The sequence below is a fragment of the Electrophorus electricus genome, chromosome 6 (genome assembly GCF_041902795.1).
Source record: "Electrophorus electricus isolate QZ-2024a chromosome 6, ASM4190279v1, whole genome shotgun sequence".
Taxonomy (NCBI): Eukaryota; Metazoa; Chordata; class Actinopteri; order Gymnotiformes; family Gymnotidae; genus Electrophorus; species Electrophorus electricus.
The window spans coordinates 24,434,556-24,439,555 of NC_137502.1; the positions used below are offsets into that span (position 1 = coordinate 24,434,556).

Sequence of the window (5,000 nt, forward strand, 5' to 3'; positions counted from 1 at the left end):
GTCCTGCTGTTTGCGTTTATATTACAGTGTTTGTTCCCCCCCCCGTAAGTTTGTGCTAAACGACGTGATTGTGAATGGCTGTGTTGCACAGAAATAATGCGGTCTGCAGCTATGATTGGCTGTGTTAAACCGAAGTGCGGGCTAAGGTTGTGTTTGGCCGCCTCATCTATACTCCTTAATCTAAGCCCTCAGCTCCATATAATTGGAACAAAAATCCCAGGACACCTCAATCTCAGTCTCAGTGGCTGCTTCCCTTTCGCCCTGCTAAACACACACCCTGTCGACACAGCCACAGATGGAGGGACACGGAGACGCAATTGTCTCACACACTCACTTTTTCTCTCAGAATTCAAATGCACCTACAGGGAACAAACTTATAACCAGCACCATCCTGAAACCGGCTGTGTCCCGCGTCCAGGCTGTGTCCCGCGTCCAGGCTGTGTCCCGCGTCCAGGCTGTGTCCCGTGTCCAGATTGTGTCCTGCAGGAATGCAAATGACACTTTGCACCGCTGTCTCAGATCATGTGACCTGCAGGCCCTCCCTCTCTCAATCTGAGATGAGTCCCACAGCAGGCGAACACACCTCCGCTCCCTCCAATCATGATGCCCTCATCAAACGCCATGAATGAAAGCGATCAGTCCGGCAGGGATCCACCAATCACCCAGCCGCATTGAGCATCCGTTAACGGCGGCGGTGGTAATCACGTCTCACAGGCCGCGCGCGTCAGCGGCCATGCGGTGACAGATGGGAGCGGCCCGGGCGCCTCGTATCTCCGCTCAGAGCATTAAAAAGCGCTGCGCTCAATTAAGACACAATTGCTTAGTTTGACTGATGGAGACCCGTGGGAAGGATAATCGGGCTAGCCCCACCCCTCCACCCTCGGCCCCCACCCTCATCCCTAATATCATCATACGATCAGGACAAATGAAGGGTGGAGCGGGAACGAGGACCGCGCCAGGCGCATCGCTCTCCGGGGGAAGGCCTTGGCGACGCACACACGTTCAGTCTCGCCGTGATTTAAAGCATTGATTATCCTTCACACCTCTCTTATTAGAGTGTGCTTATGAGAGGTCCTGATGGGATAATTGGAGGGGCAGGAGACCTCTGAGGTCAGACAGAGTGTACGGACCTCGGTATTGGCGATCGGGCAGATATGCAGCATCTAGCTCTGCCCACGCTTATCCTGCGTAAACACAGGACAGCGGCTGGTATGTTAGAGGGACCTGGTCCATCGGGACCTTGGGGTGACTGCAGGCTTCAGTGCGAGCTGTAAGCCACATTGGCTTTGCGGTACACAGCCCAGAGGCTGTCAAAACAAAACAAACAGAAATAGCCCAAAGCTGAAGGTAATATCACACCTACAAAAACCAGGACTAGTGCGATGGCTCATTGTCGGTCCCACTGTGACCGACGGTCCCACTGAGTAGGTTATGAGAGCTCTATTCAGCCCTATAGCAGGTTATGAGAGCTGTATTCAGCACTATAGTAGGTTATTCGAGCTCAGAGCTCTATTCGGGTCTATAGTAGGTTATGAGAGCTCTATTCAGCAATATAGCAGGTTATGAGAGCTCTATTCAGCACTATAACAGGTTATGAGAGCTCTATTCAGCCCTATAGCAGGTTATAGAAGCCGTGCTTAGTCGTAATCTCAATCTCAGACCACAGGAAGCGTGCATCTGCCACAATGCAGGCAAATAGTAATATTAAATATCCCACACAGGTTATGGGTTATATAATCATGGAGAGAGAGAAAGAGAGAGAGGGGGGAAAGAGAGAGAGATGGAGAGAGAGAAAGAGAGAGAGAGACAGAGAGGGAGAGAGATGGAGAGAGAGAAAGAGAGGGGGGGAGAGAGAAGGAGAGAGACAGAGAGAGAGGGAGAGAGAGGGAGTGAGAGAAAGAGAGAGAGAGAGGGAGAGAGAGAGAGGGGGAGAGAGAGAGAGGGAGCGAGAGAAAGAGAGAGAGAGAGGGAGAGAGGGAGAGAGAGAAAGAGAGGGAGAGAGAGAGGGAGGAGAGAGAGAGAGGGAGAGAGACAGAGAGAGAGAGCGGCTACTCGCGGGTTCTTTGGAAATTACTTTGCTATTGTTAACGTCGGCCCCCCTTCCCCCCCACGAGCTTTCAAAACTCATTCTCTTCATCCGCCTCATCAATTTCATCATTCCTCCAGCACTCGCTTTCTCATTCCTTTCAGTTTAATGACAGACAAGGCTTTTGAATCTGAACACACACCTCTAGAGAACCATCCTGGAGGGGGGGGGTGATTCTCCTCTCATAAACTTTAATAACAACCTGAATGTGTGGTTTGTTTTGTTTTTTTTACGTGCCGTGGTGATCAGGTTTTATTCAGCACACCTGGCGCCTTCTATTAATGTTAGGAATGTAACCGTCCCTCCCCATTGTCGAGCTAATTAACCTCGTTGGCATTATGACGCTGAAATTAAAAATACGAAGGCACATTCAATTCATTAATTAATTGTGCCGTAGAATGGTAGGAATTAATCAGACCTGGAGGTCCGGGGATTAAATTAGCTGATCAAAGGATGGTTTCTAACCCCAGGACTGAGAGGAAGGTGTTCCCCTTGTTTTTGTAATGTTATGGATTGGTAAAAAAAAAGTCCTGGCTGCTTATCACAGTTTTAAGTGAAATTAATACGCGGTAATAGGACACACACACCCCCAGCTGGGGCGGAGATACTACGAGCCACACGGCACGTTCAGATATGTCAGAGTCGGGCCATCTCTCGCTTCTGACTTTCATCAGGTCCAGCTCTACTACACTTTCCGCTAAAAGGTTGCTGCTTTTCTATGTGACCCTGTGATGTGAGACGTGACAGGCCTGTAATCAGCAAGCACTCTGGGTGGGGCCGGGGTGCGGGGCCTGTCAGGCCTGGGTGGGGCTAAGACAATAAGCCTGGCTTGCTTCAGGGCTCTCATAGCGTGGACAGCTTCGGGCCGTCCAGAGACATAGATCCGGAGCTGATGGTAATTCTCCACATTAAACCCCTGTAGCAAAGGAATGCGTACTACTGTATGTGTGCGGAAGCCGCATTAAATGTTTGGTTGCCGTGTCTATTCCATTTTCACACAGGCCGTTTGTAAACCACTTCACTTCAAGTGTATTTTATTCCGTAATTCCCTGTTTAATGGCAATGGGTCTTAAGCATCCTTAAAGTGTAAATAGCATCTGGTCAGAAGGCTTTGCTAAACACCGGCACTTCTTAAGGTGGGCCGCGACCTTCCGACACCCTACTCCAATAATCATACGCTTCGACCCACACCCCCACTGCTGTCTTCCCAGAGCACCACGGCAAACAGCGGCTTACATTTTGATCCTTTCTTTTCTTTTCTTTCTTGGTTTAAATTGAAAAAGGAACTATGAAATAGTGAGCAGGTAATTACTACAATTAGCGCACCCACTGTCGATAGCCGGTACATGCTAATGATTAGACTGCAGCTATTACAGTCGCTCAGTACATTATGCGTGTTTTCTTGTAGCCGGTGCCGTGTGAGGAGGGGTGATAAGGCCTGGGATTCTGGAGGAGCACAGACCGGCTCTCAAAGCAGCACCCACACAAGTCAGCACTTTTGGCACAAATCGAACGCAAGAGCTCACACAGATATAGCACAGGCCCGGGTGGGAGGGGAGTTTTAACAGGAGAAGTGCTTCTTTTTTTTTTTTTTAGAAAAACATGTCACTCATTTAAAAAAAAAATAAAAAAATTCAGAAGCAGAAAAAATCCAGCAGAACTGTTTATGTGTTGCTTCAAAGACTTTTATTCTGCTGTTTGCCAAGTACAGAGATCTTTTACTTCTCGTAGGCCTGACTGTAGCGTGTAGGTATGAGCGTAGGCTGATTGAGATTGACCCGAAGGTCTCGTGAACGCCTGTCATCTTTACAAAGAAACGAGAACCACTGGCAGAACATCGGAAGTAGGGGAGCAGCTCGGGACATAGGGGGCGAAGATAAAAGGCATGAGAACGTTTCCAGCGTGCTGGCTGATAGTGTGTGTGAAGCGCTGTGTCGGGGCATCATGGCCGAGTGCGTTAGCTCAGCGGCGCTGGCAGTTTGCTCTGAGGGGTAAGACTCTTCTACCCATCACCACCCGAGTCTCTCTCATACCATCTTTCAGTCTCTCTCACGCTCTCTCTCTCTCTCTCTCTCTCTCTCTCTCTCTCTCTGTCGCTCTCTCTTTTCCTCTGTCTCCGTCCCTAAGCCATCTCAGGGTGATGGAGCGATCGGATTTCCTCGAGCGCTTCCAGATGGCACACGCCAAGGCCCGAGCTCGTTTGTACCAGCCGAGTAAAACAAGATTGATTTCCTTTGTGGTCCATGACAAGGTGTGCAGCAGTGTGTCGCTCTGGAGCCTCATGAAAGAGCCTCCAAAACACACTCTGTGTGTGTGTGTGTGTGTTTTGTTGTTGTTTTGCTTCTTTTATCATTACAATCAATATTCCTTGGTGTGTGGAGAGACCAAAGAGCAATGCGTCTTCACATTAAATGTTGCATTTTGAACCCAGGCCTTGAGACTGGTGACTGATGGTGTTTGTGCGTTTCCCTTGACCCAACTCATCCTCGGTTGCCAGGTAAAACATAACGACGCTTTGGTTCGTCTGGTCATGCCTCGTTTCTTCGCCCCCTTCTAGACTCTTCTCCGCGACGGGAGGAGGGAGAGCACCGTCAGCACCCTGTACGTCTCTCCGTCCAACATCGAGACGGGACAGAAGATCATCTGCCGCGCGTCCAACAAGGCCATCCCCAGCGGCAAAGAGACCAGTGTCTCCGTCGACATCCAGCGTGAGTGTGCCCCAGCCCAGTCCCATACCCGCTCGACCTCAGCTACGCCCGCTCGGTGCCCGCTGCCCTCTTCTGCTGGAACATGGGGGATTGTGCTGTAGCACACAGCACAAAGAGGCAGATACATGAGAAGCTCCTACAGAGAATTTGATGTAGATCCCTCCCCACCAGGGTATATATACCCTGATATACTCTCAGGACTGATC

At 50.0% G+C, this 5,000-nt stretch overlaps 1 protein-coding gene across 5 annotated transcripts in view; it reads left to right on the forward strand.

Moving 5' to 3' along the window:
- The window catches only part of kirrel3b (kirre like nephrin family adhesion molecule 3b), a 153,953-nt gene that overhangs the window by 116,057 nt on the left and 32,896 nt on the right, over nt 1–5,000 (forward strand). For all 5 annotated transcript variants that reach the window (XM_081716062.1, XM_081716060.1, XM_081716063.1 and 2 more), the window contains one exon: nt 4,644–4,794. In XM_081716062.1, coding sequence (XP_081572188.1) covers nt 4,644–4,794 — 151 coding nt within the window. The remainder of the gene's footprint in view (nt 1–4,643; nt 4,795–5,000) is intronic.